The sequence below is a fragment of the Episyrphus balteatus genome, chromosome 2 (assembly GCF_945859705.1).
Source record: "Episyrphus balteatus chromosome 2, idEpiBalt1.1, whole genome shotgun sequence".
Classification (NCBI taxonomy): Eukaryota; Metazoa; Arthropoda; class Insecta; order Diptera; family Syrphidae; genus Episyrphus; species Episyrphus balteatus.
Genome location: NC_079135.1, coordinates 61,139,061 through 61,159,519, shown reverse-complemented (window position 1 = coordinate 61,159,519; position 20,459 = coordinate 61,139,061). Strand labels below are relative to the sequence as shown.

Below are 20,459 nucleotides of genomic sequence, written 5' to 3'. Positions count from 1 at the left end.
TTTCATAAAGTGCCCCATTTTTGTTGCGCACATTTGTTCATCAATAGAGAGTCGCTGATCCATTGGTACTCTAGCAAATCTTTTGTTGAGGTGATCTATTACTGGGCGAAGTTTATGGAGCCTGTCATGATTGGGATCGTTTACAGGCCTGTGGTTCTCGTTGTCATTGAAGTGGAGAATTCTTCTTATCTTCTCAAATCGGTTAACTGTCATAGTTTCTTTTATGCCCTGAAATCCGTGTTTATTATTCCAATAAGAACGAACGCTTGGGTAATGATACACTGACATAAAAATCAAAATGCCCATATACTTGCGCAATTCACAAGCTGTCACACAATCAGGGTGGTCAGGTTGCTTTTGAACCGAGAAAATATTAGTTTCTTCAGCTATTCCATCGATAAAATCAGGTGTAAAAAAATAAGAAAAAAATTGAAACGGAGTTTCGAGATTCAATAGTTCTGATGAAAACTCCTTGCAACCTTGAAACTGTATTTTGTCTTCATCAAACCCAAGTGATTTTTTTTCCATCTAAGCCGTTGGGTGTCCAAAGGCTTCGGAACAGATCGACGAGAACTAGTACTTGGACCTGGCTCATTGATTATTTCCGGCAAAGCGTGTTCATCTTCAACTGGCGCGACATCCTGGCCCTGGATTACAGTGGCAACATCCTCATTTTGAGTTTCATTTTCAATTTCGCTTTCATTTTCATTTTCAAGGAGCGCTTCCAGCTGCGCACGAGTCAACAATTCCCCAAGGTCATCTTCATCTACGTCATCACCATCCTCTGACAAATACCCATTTTCCAACTGCCTCATATAATTTACGATATCTCTATCACTACCTGAAATTATTCTTCTTGCCATTCTATAAAAAAAAAGAAAAAAAAGTTCACACCTGCGTCCAAACAAAATCTAGCTCAAAACAAGTCCTCACTGCATGAAGTATCATTTTTGATACAGACACACACCAACAGAAATCTTTTGATTTTACTCTTTCGCAAAATTGCCGTCCACGAGTCAACGATATCGCACAAATCACTGATAACGGATCGATCATGATTTTTTCTACTTTTTTTTTTGGTCAAGAAATTGTTGTTTTCTCTTATAAAAAATTCCGTTTGTTGCTGATCACAACAAACACACTTCTAGAGCGAGTTAAAGTTGATGTATCATTTTTGATACAAGATGCATTTAAGGGTTAAAGCTCTGAACACGCTGTACCTAATTTGTGTTGGGATATTTAATATTCATACAAACTAGGAGCACGTTTTTTGGAAAAAGTCATTGACTGACATTTTATTGGATTCAAAACTAGGCTATTCTTACTACAAAAGAAAAATGCATTTAAAAGTGCTTAAAAGCGGTCTGGCGGGGCGAAAGCTTCTGGTACCCACATTTTTGAAATCAGGGGCTTAAGAATAGATGGATCAAACTTATATTTTCTAGACCTGGAATAGACATAGAATATTAATTTGTTACCATCATACGGTTATACCTAACAGAAAATAAGCTATTAGGTTTTTTGTTAGAAAAATGCACTTCAAAATGCTTTAAAGCGGTCTGGCGGGGGGAAAGCTGAAAACAAAACTTCTGGTACCCACAGTTTTGAAATCAGGGGATTTTTTATGATTTTTTGGTGTATCATTTATTCGGTTATACCAAAACGCCAAAAGTGGATTTTTTAATGCACTTTGAATGCATCTGGCAAGGGAAAGCTGAAAAAGATCACTGCCAGATTTTTCCGTTGACATACTGTGGTGCATATCTAGAATTGCGGTTGTACTGCCGGCTCTCGGTCTATTAGGGGTTTTCACGTAAACGCGGAAAACCCATAGAAACCGTAGAATTTTCTATCGGTAGAAATGAGCTGTCAAAATTTGTTTGGGAAAAATATTCTGCAAATCATAGAATCTTATCTCACAAATTTGAAGCAGAAACCGTAGAAAAAAAATCGGATAAACTTTGGGTGTGTTCAATCACCTGTCGGATAGGCTATCTTGGATCCCCGTATCTGCAATATCTTTTTGAACGCGATATATGTCTTATTATTCAGATAACCACAAATAAAATATGTTAATATGTATTGAAAAGAGAATATTATTGTATTTGAGCAAATTACATTTTTTTATCGTTGCATAGTATTTGCAAAATTAGCTTGGCTTTATTTTTTTAATTGAACAAATTTTATAAATTCAATTTGTCGTTTAACAAACAGCTGTTTCTTTCCCTTGTTTATGCAATCATTTTCTGCTGGGGTGTTCATTTAAACCTTTTGCGGAATTTCCTATTTTTCTGCAAAGTAGAAAATTATCTCGTTATGTGAATACCCTTATTAAAAATAAACATGATTCATCATAATTTTACCAATGATTTTGCTCCATAGGTATTTCGGATTATTTTGAAAGGATTCCATTCCTGTTAAAATAACATTTTGTTCCTTTTAAAACAACTTTTTTATGTATCTAAAAAAAAACTACGTCAAAGGAGACTGGGCACTTTTGTATGGGACGTGGCCCATCGGTGTAACACATTGTGACATACATGAAATGAAAGGTCTCGATGAGTGTATTGTTTTTTAGTATGGGCACAAGTCTGTATCTCGTGCAGGGAAAGTGCAGTGATGCATTTTATGTTCAAAAATATGTGTTATAAAATTCAGAAAAGTATACATTTTGACTAGATGCTCGATTAAATTGTTTCAAAAACATTACATAACTGTGTTGGAAGTTCAATTGGGCTATTCCATCACCAGTTTTCACCCATGACTTAATGCATTTTTCGGTTTTTTTAACACTTTTGTATGGGACGTGGCTCATTGGTGTAACACATTGAGACACACATTAGATGAAAGATCTCAATGAGCGTGTTTTTGTTTTTTTGTATGGACAAAAGACTATCTCGTGCAGGGAAAGTGCAGTGGTGCATTTTATGCTCAAAAATAAATGTAACACATTGAGACTTACATCAAATAAAAGGTACTGATGAGCGCATTATTCCTTTGAATGGACACAAAACTCTTTCTCGTGGAAGGTGGAGTGTTGCATTTTATGTTCAAAAATGTATTAAATACAGCTTATTTTACATGTTTGTGTTTTTAGAACAAAAAAATGTATGGTTTGGAGTTTAAATTCACTCCAACATTTTATTAGTACCTAATATAAGTTTGATTTGCATTTTTGAAAAATTAGTCACAACCATCGTATATTTAAATTACTTTCAAACCAACAAGGTACTTTCGCACACGACTTCAAAGTACAGAAAATCATATACTAACTCAAACATTTTTTGGTATTGCATTTCATAAATCCATAAAATTGAAAATTAGAGCAGTTGATGGATTAGTCCAACAAAACAAAGTTATTATAATGTTTTTGAATCAAGTCAATCGAGCATCTAGTCAAAATGTATGCTTTTCTGAGTTTTATAACATACATTTTTAAACATAAAATGCATCACTGCACTTTCCCTGCATGATACACAGACTTTTGGCCATATAAAAAAATAACAAACTAATCGAGACCTTTCATTTGAAGTATGTATCAATGTGTTACACAAATGAGCCACGTCCCATACAAAAGTGTTTTAAAAACCGAAAAATGCATTGCGTCATGGGTGAAAACTGGTGATGGAATAGCCCAATTGATCTCCCAACACAGTTATGTAATTTTTTTGAACCAAGTTAATCGGGTGTCTAGTCAAAATCTATACTTTTCTGAATTTTATTACATACATTTTTAGACATAAAATGCATCACTGCACTTTCCCTGCACGAGATACAGACTTGTGCCCATACAAAAAAATAGTACACTCATCGAGACCTTTCATTTGATGTATGTCTCAATGTGTTACACCAATGGGCCAAAATGCCCACTCTCCTTTGCACTTTTCTATCTTCTCTGTCAATTCCCTCTCTCTCTCTCCCTCTTTTCTCTGAATGTTTTAATCTTAATTTTGAATTGCGTACAATTATATTTATTTGAAAAAACTTAAAACCTCAGTCGGGAATTGAACCTGGAACACTTTTGCTTCGGAGTTACACATCTATCCACTGAACCACAGCTGGCATAATGAGGATGGTTGCTTAAATTTTGTTTTCATTCTCAAATTTTTTTTTTAGTCGAAGTAGAAATGATTTTCAATTCAAAAAGGAAATTCTTTTGTTTTAAATGTAAATACCGTGTTGCAATGTTTCATGTTGATTCAAAACTAAAACATCTTGTTCTAACATTGTTCAGATCAAAAAGTATAATTAATGTCATTTTAAAATGAAACCAGTACAAATCGAATTGAAAATTAAATGCACGACTTAATCGCACGTACTTGCTCTTTAGTGCTGAGAAAAAAAAATCAAAAAAAAAATCGAAAGTTTAAAAATTATAAATTAAAATTTTTTTTTCAAAAATGTTTTAAAAATTTTTTTTTTACATTTTATACTTCAAAATGATGTATGTAAATTTTTAATAAAATTGTCTTAGGCTTTGATGAAATGTACCTATGAACTTAAAAAATATGTCAATTTTTGAAAAACGGCAACGCCATATTTCCGTTCTTCGTTTTCCAGAAAATTGGAATAACTCGAAAACGTTACATGGGAGATATGCGTTAAAAAGGAGATATTAAAAAATAAAAAAACGGGTCTAGGGAATAACGTCAAAATCATCTGTACCAAGTTTCAAGCGAATCCATCCATCCGTTTAGGCCCAAGCTCGATGTAATGTTGGTTTTGATTAAAACCTCACAAATATCGCGAATCTAGTCAACTCCCCGGGAGTAAAATCCTTCGAATTCACTAATAGGCATATATAGTATACATAATTCTCTTGTCTGAGTTTGACATAGTCTAGAAATTGATATAAAAATCGGTATTCAAGGCAAAATAAGAAGAATGCTACCAAATTAGTGTAGTTTTTTTTTAGATTTCGCGCACAGGCTCTACGCCCTTAGAAGTAAACTTTTGATGAATATAATGTACATGTACATTGTACACGCAGTTAAATTCGCATTTAACAGGATTTCTTGAACATTTCTTGGTTTAGTTATCCTAAAGTAATTCTTATTTAAGAGAAAGGCTTAATAAAAGACAACACAACAGTAACTCATTGTTTTTTTATTTTTTTATTTCAGGTGAATGGTATCTGGGCGCTGCCGAACGTCATTTGTGATTTCTATATAGCAATGGATGTGATATGCTCCACATCATCGATTTTTAATCTAGTTGCGATTTCGATTGACAGGTAAAATTAACTTAATATTTTTATTTATTTTTATTTAAAAATTGAAATGTTTTTGTTTTGTGATAAGAGATACAAAAAAGGAGAATAAAAAAATGCAATTCTTGGAAAATATGATGTCTAAGTCTAAAATCATTCAAAACCGATTGAAACCTTTTGAACACAAATAACAAGAAAACCGTTAAATAAACAGGAAGAAGTTGTGAGAAAAGTTTAAATACAGTAAAATGAGATGGCTTTATTACTGATTGCACACAGAGAAAAATAGACCACATAAAATAGAACAAATAAATCTCAGTTTACTTATAATTTGGTCTTGTGGGGCGTCCGCCATTTTGAAAAACGCATTTATCTCAATATCTCGAGAATGACTGGTCGGACAAAAAATTTGAAGGTAGTTTTTTGATTGGAAATATAATTATCTTTCTTTCTCTTTTACACCATTTTCTTACAGAAGTAATACTTTCAGAGTATTAATAACGCAGATAGTAAATTTTTAAAAATTTTAAGCAACCCTTAGAAATAAGTGGAAAATAACTGAAAATGGGATACTTTGCGGTACTCTTACTCTGATATTATAACTCCTAGAGAAAAATGGTGTACTAGGGAAAGAAAGATTATAATTATATTTCCAATCTAATCTAATCCAGTCGTGTCGAATTGAGGCAAATGTGTTTTTCAAAATGGCGGATGCCCCATTAGACCATCAATACGCAAACTGAGATTTATACCTAGGACTAACTCCTCTTCAATACTATACCAAACTTAGCTGACGTCAAAACTTTTTTTAGATCCCCTGCATTTGACTCCTCATTGACTGAACTATGTAGCTTGAAAAAAACTTACAACCTCAATCGGAAATTGAACCTGGAGTACTTTTACTTCCGAGCAACAATTTCTATCCACTGAGCAACCGCTAGAATAATTTTTAGTTCTGCTTTTATTCTCGTTTTTTTTTTTAAAACAAAGAAGAAATAATTTTCTTCAATTCGAAAGGGAAATCATTTTTTTTTTTCAAATCTAAATGGCGTGCGTCACGTAGAATCAAAACTAAAACATCTTGTTCTGTTCAGATAGAAGAGTATAATTCATGTCATTTAAAAACGAAACCAGTACAAATTAAATCGAATTGAAAAATATATAAAACGTTATAAATATAATCATTATTTTAATAAACATCAATTTTTCAAATTGACTTTACCTTGGGTGTGACTCGTCTTTTTTTTTTTTAAATTCAATTCTATTTTACCAATAACACTGGTCTGCAAGGAAATCCTCCTTTAAATAAAACTATACTTTTCTAAAGGATTTTTGTATGCTGATTCCGAAGCCGGGATTGACGTTTTTTAGATATTCCCGTTGGAAAATCTCAAAAACACATTTTTTTTTACTGTTTTCGAAGAAATATTTTGGCATAGTGTAATCTTTTTCAATTAAAATTGTTACGGAACTTATTTTTTTCTTTCTTCTCCGAGATATTTTAATTTAAGTAAGTTTAGTAGGTTTGGCATATCTTACCATAAAGAAACTGATCTCTAAAAATTCATATATATTTCTTCCTAGAGCAAAAGTATACTTTTCTAATGGACTTTAGTGTGCTGATTTTGAATCCGAACTCAAAAAATTTTGGTCAGCTCTGGTTTTTGAGATATACTAGTAATACTTTTTTGAGATTTTCTAAACAAAACTTGATTTTGTGATACTTTAATGCGAATATCCTAAAATCCTGACGTGATAGAATTTTTTTGACTTCGGATTCTAACTCAACACATCATCAACTATAAGAAAAGTATACTTTTGTTTCTAGGAGAAACAAATCTGAAGCTTTACAAGGCAGTTTATCGAATGGTTTATTACAAATAAGATATTTATAAATAGAAAAATAAAATAATAAAAATAACAAAACACGTAAAAATTTTGTTTAATGTATTTTATTATGTTTTTCTTTACATATTTGACTTTTTAAATATAATGGGCATTGATATTTTACATTTTCCTTAATTAAGATGCGTTTGTTAATGTAGGATTTACTAAAAAGTTAAGGATTTCGAAATGTCTGCTTTTTTGTCAATCAGTATTTTAAAAAATGAGTAAACATTAATGTAAAAGGACATATTTGGTGTCAATCGATAGGTCATATTATGAAGAATAAGTCCTCTAAAATTTGAGCTCAATGCGACAAATAGTTTTGATTTTATACAAGTTCAAATGAATCTAAAATGGTGATTTTTTAGAAACTACCCACATTTTTCAAAAATCATTTTTACAAAAATGGTACCTGATAGAATTTTTCTGAAACCAGATTTAGATTCAGGAAAGTCTAGTCTTTTATAATATTCCATAAAAGTCAAATTTTGCAGACCAGTGTAATTTTACTTAAAATATGAAATTTCTTTCAATGTTTTCTCTACATTGTTTTTATTGATCTTTAAAATCATCTGTCATTAAAATTCAAATTTTGAGTTAAACATTTTTATTTAGAAAAATTAAAAATCATACTTTCCACAAATAAATCGTTTTCCCTTACCTTTTATGATTTCTTTTTTGAAACCCGCAAGTCCATGGGATTTCCTTACACCAGCACAATTGCTGTTGTATCTGATACAAACTGTCACTCGATATATTTACATACATAATCCATTTAGTAATGAAGGAAATATGACATTAAGTAAGTCACCGAAGTGGCCCTCGGCGAAATTGTCTGAGATTTAAGTATGTTGTTCTCCTAAAGCTCCTGTTAAAATAATGAGGTTTTGCCGATGATTATCTCAAACCATTTTTATACGAATTAGTAACTCTTTGTATTGTCGTTTTCACTGTTGTTTAGTGATATCCATAAGTTTTTGACGGCGCTGATTCCGAATTCGATATCAAAAGTGTCCATAATATGGACATAATATTGACAAACAAAAGTTGCCAATTTTTTCTCCAGCGATGTCAGAAAACTGATTGTAAGTTACCAACTGCTGAAAAAATCTTGTTCTAGACAGGTTTCCAACCTTTTATTAGACGATTTGTTGAGCTGCTCTCAGATAGCCATTCCAATTTTTAAAAAATCAATTTTTTTTATGACAATCGTTTGTGACTCGCTAGTTTTTTAGTTATTAACAAATTGAAAAAAAATACCAGTCAGCCATTTTTATTTTCAAAATTGAAATAGTATAGTCTTTTTTATACTCATTCGATGAGAAATCGTTTGTGACTCCTGAATATATGTAAATTTTATTTAAGTTAATTAGATTTATTAAAAAAAATTGAATTTGTGTTCTCGTTAGAGAACACCACCGAGTAAAACAATGTTTTTAATTTTAAACGAATAACTTTTATTTGAGTATAGTTAAAAGCCTCAGGTCCCTTACCACTGGTGGGGGGAAGTCTTTAGCTATACGTCGTAAGAACTTACAGAATTGAGCTCAAGTAATCCCTTTTGTATTACCAGTGCACCACTATCGTAATTGTTATTCAATGTCTGTATTAATTTTATAATGTAATATATGTTAATTGTTAGTTTTGTATCGTAGTATATATTTTTGTGCATGTGTTATTTACTAACCACTAACACGTGCACTTATGATGAGCCTCTGATTGTAGATTGCAGCTTGCTCTAAGCTCACTACATCGGAAATTTCTGAAGTATATTGCTAACGCAGCATTTTGTCTGCGGATGAAAACTGATTCATAATATTGTTGCAAAACCTCGACGTTGCCAAGAAAAAATAAAGTGGAATTAGTGGCTAGAGGAGCAGAACCTTAAAGATGTGTCTGACAAAAAAATCATAAAAAGAAAATAATCTCGAAAGATGATAATTTTATTGAAAAGAATTTCTGGTTCCCGAGAGGTTAATTTTGTTGGTTAGATGAGATGATTTTCTTACGCTGTCTGCCTTAAAAGAGGTTGAAGATCAAGAAGAAAGTCATCCCTGTCGCAGCCTCCTTTTATTTGTTTCGAAACTCTCCACACACAATTTCCCCTTTAAACGCTAGTCGTCTCTGTCTTTACATCTCTTTCTTACATTAAATTCATTTGACAACTTGTCATGGTGACATTTCTAAACAACGTGGTTGCTGTCCAGAAATCAAGATTTGTTTGATTATAATTGTTTTTAGAAACAGAATTCTTCTTTTTCGTAACATAGCCCCCTCTTCAAGACTCAAAGTTCCAACTGAGTCATAGTAGGCTCCACATACCGCGCCAGACGATTCAAATGCACCACCTTCAGCTTGCGAGTTCCAGGAATTCGTATCTGGTAGACTAGATCCGAAAGACACTTCACAACCTCCACCGGTCCCTCCCAGTCGCATTGAAGTTTAGGGCAAAAACCGACTCGTCGTTTCGGGTTGTAGAACCACACTTTTTCTTCAGCTGCAAAAGATAAAGGTTTCGATTTTAAATCATACCTGGATTTCATTGAGTCTGCTGTTAATTGTAGGTTGGCTTGGACAACTTGATGGACATTCTGAAACCTCCTTCGAACTTCTGATACATACTCGGGAATTGTTATTGCTTCCTCCGGTGGGGTGCTTCGTAATAAGTCGATGGGTAATTTGAGCTCGCGACCGAACATTACTAGGGCTGGAGAGAAGTTTGTCGACTCGTGCTCTGCCGTGCGATAAGCCAGAAGTGCCGGTTGTAGATGTTTGTCCCACTCAGTTTGTTGTCTACAGGTGAACTTGGCTAAGTAATCGAGGAGCGTCCGATTAAACCTCTCAACCATCCCATCTGACTGGGGCCTTAAAGGTGTAGTTCTTGTTTTTTCGACACCCAAGACTTCCATTGCACATCTAAAGATTTCCGCCTCGAAATTGCGACCTTGGTCAGAGTGGATGAAATAAGGTAGCCCGAACCTGCAAAAGACTTCGTCGATTAATTTACTAATAACTACCTCTGCAGTTTGACAAGCCACAGCGAAGCATTCGGGCCATTTCGTAAAATAGTCCATTACTACTATGATGAATCGGTTTCCATTCGTTGTACGTGGTAAAGGGCCCAGAACATCCACAGCAATCCTTTCGAAGGGAGCACCTGTGATGCTAGGTTGAAGTCTGCCACGAGTCCTGGTGGAAGGGCCTTTTCGAGCGGTACATTGGTGACAGCTTAGACACCAGACTTTGACATCTGTGGTGCGACCTATCCAAAAATATCTGCTTTTAACCTTACCCAGTGTCTTTTTATGTCCAAAATGGCCCCCGCAGGGACTGTTGTGTAGGGACGCCAGTACGTCTGGAACAAAACTTTTGGGGACGACTTCTAGGAAACTGTCTCTTCCCAAATCTCCTTTGAAGACCTTCGAAATGACGTCGTTAACAAGTTTAAGTTGCCTGAACAAACTCCAGTATGCTTTGACGGTTGAGTTTTCTCCGACAATGCTTTGCTTCGATGGACGATTACCTGTTTCTAACCACGTTCTTACCTTTGCTAATGTAGAATCTTTTCGCTGCCTTTCTTCCATCGTCAACGGTACTGCCTGAAGAGCAAGAATTTCGGCGTTTAGTTTTTCCTTTTCTTCTGCACGAGAGCACACCTTACAACTGCCACAGGGTCTTCTGGAAAGGCTATCGGCATTGCCATGTTTAGCTCCAGGTCGGTGGAGGATCCCGAAGTCATACTGCTGGAGTATTTCGATCCATCTAGCCATCTGCCCTTCTGGTGTTTTGAAGTTGTATAGCCATCTAAGTGAAGCATGGTCCGTCCGCAATAAGAAACGCCTTCCGAATAAATAATGATGGAATCTTTTTGAAGCTAGAATTACTGCCAGGAGCTCCCTCCGAGTGACGCAGTAATTACGTTCATTTCGGTTTAGCGTCTTGCTGAAATATTCTAGAACTACTTCCGACTCACCCTGTTTTTGGCTCAATACTGCACCTACTCCGACGTTTGAAGCATCCGTATCCAGGACGAAAGTTCCTGCTTCAATCGGGAAGCCTAATATGGGGGCAGAAGTAAGAGTTGTTTTTAGTTTCTTCAAAGCTTCGTCACAAGTAGGGCTCCATTCAAAACGACGTCTATCTTCAGTTAGCTCGAATAATGGCTTTGCGACAGTCGAGAAGCCTCCGATGAATTTTCTGTAATAGGAACAGAGACCAAGAAAACTTTTGACTTGCCTTTTAGTTTTTGGGATTGGCCACTGTAGAACAGCTTCCACTTTGTCAGGATCCGTTCTCAACCCTGATTCGGACACTATATGACCTAAGAACTTAACGCTTTTCTTAAAAAAATGGCACTTACTTGGACTGAGCTTAAGGTTAGCATCCTTTAATCTTATAAAAATGTCTTCAAGCTTAGCTAGATGTTCTTCAAATCCATTTGAATGGCAAATGATGTCATCTAAATACACAGGAAAGCCCTTCAATACGCGGTCCATTAGCCTTTCGAAGGTAGCACCAGCGTTGCTTAACCCGAATGGCATGACAAGGAATTGCCATAGGCCGGTGCCGCTGGTAAATGCTGTTTTTTCCTTGTCTTCGGCGTTCATCTCTACCTGCCAATAACCGCTTTGCAGATCCATAGTGGAAAACCAAGATGATCCTCCAACGGATGTAAGCAGGTCTTCCATCAAGGGCAACGGATATGAGTCCTTCTTTGTGACTTCGTTTAAGCGCCTGTAGTCCACGCAAAACCTGGTGGACCCATCTTTTTTTCGCACCAAAACTACTGGGGCTGCCCAAGGGCTGTTTGAAGGTTCGATTACACCTCTTTCCAGCATGTCTTTGACGAGTTCGTCCATTTCTTTTCGCTTAGCTATCGGCAAACGCCTTGGCGGTAGCTTAATTGGTTTCGCATCGCCAGTACTGATGGTATGCTGTGTCAAATTTGTCCGTCCGAAGTCTGCTGGTCCCACTGAAAATACAGAAGAATATTTTTGAAGTAAATTTCTGAATTCTCGTTCTTGTTTCTCTGTGAGAAGATGTTTTGAGCATGTCACCAGGTCATCAATTGTAGTTAAGCTGTTCTTATCCTCATTTAGGGGGATCTCACAAATCTCAGCTTTTTCCATCTTACCGACTATTTTATTTCGTGGAATGGTGATGTCTTTTGAAGAAGTATTGACCAATCGAATAAAAATTTCATCGTCAATTGGTTCCAATAACCCTCTGCCCAACAAGACACCATCAGGCAAATCACAATTTTTAGAATACTCGACCGATGCAAATTCGCCTTCGAAAGCGGTTGGATGCTGAACTTTTATTAACGTTTCTGTTCGTGCTGGCAAGAGATGTGATGCCCTTGTGAGAAGTAAACTGTTCGGAGCTCCACACGGAAGGTGCAACGGATGTTTCCTGCCTCGAATTTCCAAACACATCTCTTCAAAGTCTATGAAACATTCATTTTTAACTAAGAAATCTAGTCCTAAAATGCTTGGCGTATTCGTTGTCACCACGGCAAAGTTGTGTTGGTGCTCTTGGTGGTTAATTACAAATTTAAGTTCAACTGTGCCTTTTGAAACGATCATACCTCCGGATATACCTGATATACGAAGAGGAGAGCCACCAATTTTTGCATTCTCAGGCAAATAGTTTTCAGAAATTACTGATATGTTTGCACCTGAGTCAATGATCATGCAGCATTTTTTGCCTTCGATATAAGCGAATAAATTGATGCTGGCCTCGCCGACGACGCCAACAAAGCTGGATTTATTTTCTTCCGTGGTCACGGTTTCTAGTGGGGATTCTGTGGGAGAAACAAAAGATGAATTATTTAATGAGGGAGCGGTGATTTCTTTCACCACTGGCTTCCGCTCTACATTGCCAGTGGTATCTAGTTTTCCGAATACGTATAAGAAAATCGGATATCTTTAGGGTTTTCGTTAGCTGTTTGTTTCTGGTCGTCTCTCTTACTCTGATCGGGGATTGTCATAAAAACATGTTTGTGACCACGGCGCTCGAGGCGAGTAGTGACATCCAGAGCAATTCCTAAAGCATCCTGCAAACTTTGAGGACGTCCAATAGCGACGAAATTCTGGACCTGTTCGTCACGAATTCCATCAACGAATTGGCTCAATACAATTTCCCCTACCACTTTTTCGGCACAACCTGGGAATGCAGCTACGGAGAGACGTTGCAGCTGGACGGCAAACTCGGCTAGTGTTTCTTTTGGTTTTTGCACACGGTTTCGGAGGAGAGAAAAACTTGTATGAGTATCGAGACTAAAACGTTGCCGTAAGAGTTTGGTAAGCGCTTCGAAACTAACTGGTTTTCCGCTTGGGAGTGCGCTTAGTACTGTCAGGGCTTCACCTCGCAGCTGCATTGCTAATGCGTATGCTTTTTCCTCCTCGTCCCAACCGTAGAAAGTAGCTGTTATGCAGAACTGCCGCTCATAATCAACCCAAGAGTTTTGGCCATCAAATGGTTGCAAGACACTAAAATTCAAGAAGCGTGGCTGAGAGCCACCATAAAGCTGACTTGCTTTGGTTCGTTTTGGTTGATTCGCAATTTCATCCACAGTCCGATGGGGTGTTTCGAAAACTTCGCTTGGTTGGAAAACCATACGAGGCTCTGGTAGCTCCTTCTGTTTTTGTCTACCCCCGTCTACTTGATTTGCTGGTAGCTGTTGCGTGACTGCTGCACCAGCTGCTCCATCTTCGGAATGGGGTGACGAATGTTGCACTTCCGTTGGATCAAATGTTCTACTGAACGTTTTTTCCAATGCAACGACTCGTTCATCTGTTGCTTCTTGTCGCCGGTTCAGTTCCTCTTTCCATTCTGACAACTTGCCATCCCAAAAAGAGCGCTCTTTAAGGGTGTTATCTTTCATAAGTTGGATTATAGAGTCAAACTGTGCTTTCAATTGTTCTGCGTCCATTTTGGTAAGAACTATCCTTAGCTCTGATCAATATGACCCCACACCTGACACCAGTGTTGCAAAATCTCGACGTTGCCAAGAAAAAATAAAGTGGAATTAGTGGCTAGAGGAGCAGAACCTTAAAGATGTGTCTGACAAAAAAATCATAAAAAGAAAATAATCTCGAAAGATGATAATTTTATTGAAAAGAATTTCTGGTTCCCGAGAGGTTAATTTTGTTGGTTAGATGAGATGATTTTCTTACGCTGTCTGCCTTAAAAGAGGTTGAAGATCAAGAAGAAAGTCATCCCTGTCGCAGCCTCCTTTTATTTGTTTCGAAACTCTCCACACACAATTTCCCCTTTAAACGCTAGTCGTCTCTGTCTTTACATCTCTTTCTTACATTAAATTCATTTGACAACTTGTCATGGTGACATTTCTAAACAACGTGGTTGCTGTCCAGAAATCAAGATTTGTTTGATTATAATTGTTTTTAGAAACAGAATTCTTCTTTTTCGTAACAATATGATGAAATATCTTTGGTATCCATTGGATACTTCCACACAAGTTGCTTAAGGCAGAAAGTGCTGATATGCATTTTTATGTTTATAAGATTGGATACGATCATTCGCTATTAAAGGCATTCAATTATGAATCGTTTGATATGCTTTATTGGAACTTGATGTGTTAAATAATGTTTACATTATTGGAACCTGAAGTCAAGTGTTCGTGGGGACGCACAAGTGGGCTCTGATATAACATGTATATCAATAAAATCGTTTGTGACAGCTTAGTTTTCGAGAAAAATTAGAAAAATAATTAAATTTCACCACACTTTCATTTTGTTTATCATTATGAGTAGAGCTATACATAGAATTTATGATGCTGAGGTGAGTTTTTATACTTTATACTACATGTTGCAATGTAGCAGTGGCGAGGAGTTCATATAAGACGATTCCTTCCGTCTTACCTTTTATAATTCTATAACTCAATAATATTTCATTCATTTCATGCGCATACACACAATAGTCTGCCTTTATTTTTTCAATATTCCGCACAAATAAACACCTAGTCATCAAAGCTACAGCGGAGTGACAGCCAGCAAACAGAAAGGCAACCCGAAAAAAGACGTCATATCGCTGGATATAACAAAGTTTTTTCCCTTATAATATAAGTTAAAGCAACATCTATAAAGAGAAATTAAAAAACACACCTAGTTTTGCAATTATTTATTTTTTTTTATTCACATTTGGCGCAATAATTATGTTGGTGACTGTAACTATGTCTGATAAAAATGTCAGAAGCGAGCAAAAGTTCAGTCTGGTTGAACTTTTGCTCGCTTTCTTACGTTTGTCAAAAAAAAGCGTACGTAGGAAAAACGTCAAGGCCCCAACCCATAGAATCCGTTGCGTCCGTTCCGTCAATCCATCCGTTGAAGTTGAAGGATGGGACAGAAAGGGGTGACCCATAGAATACTTCGTATGACGGATTGCTTTTTGACATGTCACTTCAAATTCCAAGGTGTGTTCGATATTTTATCGCTGAATATGCACTAAGGAAGTTCTGATGCAAGAAATTTTTAACTATTATTGTTGTTCTTTTTTTTTAATAAAATAAAATGCACGAGTAGATTTCCTGTTGGTACTTGCTCTTCAGTTAAAAACAATTTTAAAAAAACATATTAAAAAACAGTGGCAACACTTACAGTTATGAATGACACCTTTGTCAAAATCCAGAATTGTACAGTGTACACTTAGTTCTAATTTTTAAATCAAATTATTCCAATCAATTGTTCTCGAAATAATCAACTTCAAACCAAAATTTGGGAAAAAATTAAAAAAAAAAAAACACATTAAATACTATTGTTACCAAGACTCTGAGTTTAAATATGAAATTAATAGATGAAATAAACTGCCTCAATTAAATTCTTATCAAATTCTGAAAACCATATCCTTCTAACGTGCATTTCCACAGCCCGGACCTATCGCAAAATTAAAAAAGTATGCAAAAGTTTTGTACAAGTTTTGTACAGTTTTGTACAACCTAATTCGAGTTTTGTACAAGCTTCCAACAAAAGTTATAGCCAATTGAAAGTACCGGGCTTGGGAAACGTTTCCTCAGCCCGGACGTTTTTTAAAATTGTATCAAAATTTAAAAAAAAAGTTTACAATTATCTACGAGCTTTGTATAGTTTTGTACAACAAAAACCGAGATTTGTACAGGCTTAGTTAAATAATATAGGTAAGAGCTAATTTTAGTTTACACTGGGTACATACGTACCTAGCCAGCCATATCCAAAACTAACAAAATTTAAATGTATATTCCATCAAAGAGATACCATCAGAGAGATCAATACAATAATGTATAGTTCAGATAAAATGGTACATCTAATTTAATTGCTGATATTAATAAAAATCGATACAAGTCATAGCCGTAGCTAGGATTTCATTTCGGGGGGGGGGGGGGGGGCTTAGCTCAGACCAAACAAAATTTTTTTTTAGAAATCACAATACTTTGTATCAACTATATGTAACTGCAGTCGATTCTAAATCCCGCTAAATCAAATAGTCATTTGAACTGTGTAGAAGCGAAAAATTTGCCAATATCCTTTTTAAGTATTTTTTAGGAGAGGAATTCGTAGTTAAAAGTTTAAAAAAGCCCTGCTTACGGTAAACGAATCTAAAAATGGCTGAATATTCAGCGGCATCTCTATAGTAGGGGAGCCCGAGATGCTAAATTTGCAGTTACTCGAGCGCCATGGGGACCTATTGGATTGCGAAGATTACGTTCTAAAACGAAAAAAAGTATATGGAAGTTTTCCATTTAAGTGGGGATAAGAGCTTATAAACACGTTAAGAAAATGTAAAAAAAAACTGCCACATTGAAATACTCGAGCGCGTCAGATATTAATAGGGTATACTCGCATTGACTTTGTGATAACCGATAAATATTAATCTGACGATAAGACAGTGGTGGGTGGCTACAAAAAGCGGTAGAAAAAATAAAAAAAAAAAGTTATTCGAGCGTGTCAGATTTTGAGAGGGTACGTTCAGTGAACTCCTAATAGTGTTCAATTTGAATAACTGACGATTTGGACGTGGCCTACACTTATAAATCATTTTTGAAAATGTAAAAAAAAATTGTTAACTTAAGTTACTCGAGCGCGTCAGATTTTTCTACTGTAGGTTCAGCTCGATGTCGGAGTCACCCTAAATGATAATCTGACAATTATGTTAAGGTGTATTGCTAATCTGACAATTTAAAAAAAAATTAGACAGTTTTTGGATAAAACAATATTTTTCGTTTCTTCTGGTTATTACCTACTGCATGTAATACAAAATTTACATTATATACATATTATATACAAAGGTCAATCAATAATAATTTAATATTCATAATAACTGGATTCGTCTTCCAGGTTGGTTTCCACTTGTTCAACTTTGTCGTCATCTCGTGTTTCTATAAGCAAAAATGGTTATGATACTTACTTGATAATCTTTTTTTTCGTATGATATTATATTATTAAAAAGTAAATGTACCTAAATTCATAAGTTTTGCTCGTCTGGTCTTTAACGAAAGAAAAAATACCCCAAATCTAAGAACATTACGTAATGACCAGACAATCAGAGCTTCTATATTTATTAAAGATGGGGCTTTTGCTATAAAGTTAAGAATGTCACGTTCTACCTCGATACAAAAATTTGAGTGTTGGACCGGACTGGATATTCTCCGATAGAAAATTCCATATAAAACGTCTTTTGGGGCTTATTCCCTTTGACACGTTATTTTTTATCCAATTTAATGAATTCTTTAGATTTTTTTAAGTCAATCCGTATCCACATAATAAGTGTAAGTAAATAAGACAAACAAAATTAAGATATTTCGACAAAAACGTTAAAAACTCATCAACACGAACCAAAAAATTGTATTTTTTTTTAACTGTACGTTCATGCTTTATCGATAATTTTGGCTATATTGCCCCATGAAAACCGTCAGATTATATGTTTTTCGTGTTCCTGATAAAATTCCCTTCAGAATAAAAAAAAAGTTAATCGCGCTCGAGTATTTCGAGGTGACGTTTTTTTTTTTACAACTTTGTGCCTCTCCCATTTTCTTATGCCACGCTCAAATTGTCAGATTATTGAAATATACACTTTTCTAGATGTACTTAACCTACCATTTCTTAATCTGACGCGCTCGAGTATTTCCGAGGATCGATTTTTTTTTACTAATCTGACGGGCTGTCCACAACGCAGACCACTGTATCAAGCTTTTATATTTGGTACAAGTACATTACTGAGTACAAGCTTTCTCCCCATATGATTTTCTGACGCGCTCGAGTAACGCGCGAAATCCCTTCCTGGGCTCCCCTACTACTAGTTTTGTATGTACAAAGAGTGATAAGTTAGTTGATATAAATTGCGAGCGTTAGCGAGGAAGAAAATTTTTTTTAAGAAACAAATTTTAACCATTCTAAGGCTTTATAAAAAAAATTATTTCCTATGATTTAATATATAAAACATTGAAAAATGGACTTTTTCTTGCACTGAAATTTTGTAGCAGAAAATTGACAGGTACATTCTATCTATTGAGTTCTAAATGAAATTAGCAATACTTAAAAACCAAAATTTTAAATAATCCAAGTTGTTTCACATGAGCTTATTACACTGGTCAACAAGTTTTTGTTACAGAAACCAGGGTATACTTTTCTATAGGCTGAGCTCGAATCCGAAGTCAGAAAAATTCTATCATATCACGTTTTGGAGATATTCCCGTTAGAAAATCAAAATGTCGATTTTTATCAGTTTTCGAAGTTATTTTTTAACGTTTACTTATTTTTTTTAAATTAAATTTAGAACATAATTTTTGTAATAGGATACCTTTAGTAAATAAAATACATAAAAGACCATTTCAAATCATTGCCGGGCAAGAGTACGATAACTAAGGCGGTGAGAAATAATGACGGAATTTCGTAGAACAGTCAAATACAAGCATTTTTCACTACGGGAGGGGGTTTCATTTTTTACTATGAGAGGGGGTCTATCTCCTCCCGTTTAGGCGGGAGGGCCAATTTTCTAAAATATGACGAAAAATAAAAAAAATAATTCAAAAACAACGGCAACTTTTACAGTTATAAATGATACCTTTTTCAAAAGCCAGAATTCCACACTTAATTCTAATTTTTAAACCAAGTTATTTCAATCAATGGTTTTCGATATAATCGATTTCATATTCAAAATTTGTGGAAAAAAGTTTGAAAAAACACATTGAACACAATTTCTATCATGACTGTGACATTAAATATGAAATAAATAGATGAAATAAGCTGCCTTAATTAGTTTCTAATCAAATACTGAAAACCATATGCTTCTATGCCTTCTAGATTTTGAGAAAATTAAAAATAAGGAAATTACCTTTTCATCAGATTATCATTTTCTTGTCTATTTTCGCCAATATTAACAGCTTTTCAACTTTAAAGTATCATGCCTTGTCCGCTTTGAGGGCTCTCAAGATTTAAAATCCCTTTTGTATCCTCTGTCCCGCTCAGACAATTTCGTTGCTTCGCTAAGGCCATTAAATTGGTCCTAAGAATTTCGCGATATTTTTAAAAAGAATACTTAAAAATAAAAAAATAAATATAAAATTCAAGGCGTATCAAAGTGAGATGCCTAAAGCACACTATAGGATTTGGGGTGGGGTCAAGGTTGGGTATGTACAAAGTTTCATTTGAATTCGAAAAAACTTTTAAATTGTGAAGAAAATTTGCCTACACTCAAACTCGCACTCACCCCAAATCCAATAATAGTGAGCCCAAGCAAGGGTAAGGGGTTAACTTGGTAAAATAAGTAGTAAATGTGTTTTTTTTTTAACTTTTTTCCCCAAATTTTGACTTTGAAGTTGATTATTTCGAGAACATTTAATTGAAATAATTTGATTTAAAAATTAGAATTATGTGTGGAATTCTGGCTTTTGAAAAAGCAATTTATAACTGTAAGTGTTGCCGTTGTTTTTTAATAATTTTTCTTATTTTTCGTCATATCTTAGAAATTGCCCCTCCCGCCTAAACGGGAGGAGATAGACCCCCTCTCATAGTAAAAAATGATTGTATTGAACTCTTCTACAAATTATCAATTCTCAAGTTATCAATTCTTGCCGCCTTAGTTATTGTACTCTCCCCCATTGCCGTGCCTAAATACGAACAAAAAATTCTCCGAGTTTCTTAAATAAAATGGTAAAAACTAGTGATGGGAACTAGTGATGGGAACTAGTGATGGGAACTATCGAATGATTTGAACTATCGATAGTTAGTAACTGAATGATTTGAACTATCGAATAGTTCATTCATTCATTCATTCATTCATTCATTCATTCATTCATTCATTCATTCATTCATTCATTCATTCATTCATTCATTCATTCATTCATTCATTCATTCATTCATTCATTCAT

At 35.0% G+C, this 20,459-nt stretch overlaps 1 protein-coding gene across 2 annotated transcripts in view; it reads left to right on the top strand.

Moving 5' to 3' along the window:
- Window positions 1-20,459, top strand: part of LOC129912756 (dopamine D2-like receptor) — a 315,611-nt gene that overhangs the window by 193,988 nt on the left and 101,164 nt on the right. For both annotated transcript variants that reach the window (XM_055991152.1, XM_055991153.1), the window contains exon 4: window positions 5,124-5,233. In XM_055991152.1, the coding sequence (XP_055847127.1) occupies window positions 5,124-5,233 (110 nt within the window). The remainder of the gene's footprint in view (window positions 1-5,123; window positions 5,234-20,459) is intronic.